This window comes from Orycteropus afer, unplaced genomic scaffold, assembly GCF_000298275.1.
Source record: "Orycteropus afer afer isolate SDZICR_OR568_19922 unplaced genomic scaffold, OryAfe1.0 scaffold00365, whole genome shotgun sequence".
NCBI classification, from domain to species: domain Eukaryota; kingdom Metazoa; phylum Chordata; class Mammalia; order Tubulidentata; family Orycteropodidae; genus Orycteropus; species Orycteropus afer.
Genome location: NW_006921952.1, coordinates 223,235 through 224,689, shown reverse-complemented (window position 1 = coordinate 224,689; position 1,455 = coordinate 223,235). Strand labels below are relative to the sequence as shown.

Sequence of the window (1,455 nt, the reverse complement as noted above, 5' to 3'; positions counted from 1 at the left end):
CACTTTACCAAGCTTGATGTCCTTCCCCAGGGACTGGTCCCTCACCCTAGGTTCATACAACTTCTCATACTGTATCCCCACTGGTCCAGTGAAGAAACTGAGGCAGCTTGCTGGAGCAAGCTCCCACCTTACCGGAACTGGGCCACTTCTTGCTCGGTCCATGTACCTAAACTAAAGAAGTCCTGGTGGTGGGTGGTTAAACTCTCAGCCGCCAACTGAAAGGCTGGAACTCGAACCCACCTAGTGGCTTCCTGGGACAAAGACCGCTGCTCTGCTCCCATGGAGACTGCAGTCTAGAAAACCCCATGGGGCGGGTCTGCTGTGTCATGGGTCACTAGCAGTTGGGATTAACTCAATGGCACCACCACTCCGTACCATTTCCTAGACAAGGCCTGAGAGCACATTATTGCTATTCTTGGTGCTTCAGGACAAACCAGCCGCTTTGAAAGGTTGGCATCCACCCAAAGGCACCTCAGAAGACGGGCCTGGTGATCTGCTTCCAAAAGGTCACAGCCTTGACAACCCCATGGAACAGACCTCCTGTGTACACGTGGGCTTGCTATCGTTTGGAAATGGCTTGTTGCCAACTAACAACAAGGACAAACCAAAAGCTCTCTACTGGTGCCGTCCGTTCCTTCCAGCAGAGCATGGAGACGGAGTGCTGGCAGACCAGGGCAGCTGCCGTGGAGAAGATGCTCTCGGGGAAGGCTGGGGCACCACCCCTGTGCCCCCGTGCACTGGACCAGAAGAGAGTGCCCACCACTCACCATGTCTTTGATCTGGCAGTGCCCGTAACTGAAGACGATGGCGTTGGGGGGATTGCCCACAGGCAGCATCACTGCGAAGGAGATGCACATGGTGACAGGGATCAGGGTGTAGAGCGGGTTAATGTGCAACGTTTCAGACTGGTCGGGAGAGAACAGAGACGTCAGGCTGAGGTCAGGCTTGGCAGAGCTCGATCCCTGAGCTCACGCCACACACACGCTTCAGAGCTGCTGTGGCGTGGCTGGCCCTCCCTGGACACTCAGGCTGGGGTTGTTGAATCCCTGCCTGTAGGGAGGGCCCAGCGGGCTGATGCTGTGCACGCACATCTCTGGGGGCATGGGCTCCGACTTACCCCAGATGGGGTATTTAATATCTGGGTGCTGGTCTACGGAATTGGTTGTCAAACTTTTCTCAAGCTGAGAAATCCTTTCTTCAAGCAAGAATCTCGTGTATTAGCTGCTTGGATGAAGCAGGTTCCTCCCACCCCCCAACCTTGGGGCACAGAGCTAAGGGTTTTTTCTGGGTAAGGTGATTGTGTGTGGGACCGGAACACATAGCCTTGCTTGCCACGTTTTAACTAACTGAGCTCCCATGCTGACACCGACAAGGCGACAGGAGGGAGGCACTGGAGAGACATCTGAGCACTGAGCAGAGACTGCCTGGGGGACGGGGGATTTGGGGTTACACTGA

General features: G+C 55.3%; 1 protein-coding gene across 1 annotated transcript in view; it reads right to left on the bottom strand.

Moving 5' to 3' along the window:
* SLC13A4 (solute carrier family 13 member 4) overlaps nucleotides 1–1,455 on the bottom strand; it is a 50,254-nt gene that overhangs the window by 2,332 nt on the left and 46,467 nt on the right. Inside the window, exon 14 of the mRNA XM_042782544.1 lies at nucleotides 768–905. Coding sequence (XP_042638478.1) covers nucleotides 768–905 — 138 coding nt within the window. The remainder of the gene's footprint in view (nucleotides 1–767; nucleotides 906–1,455) is intronic.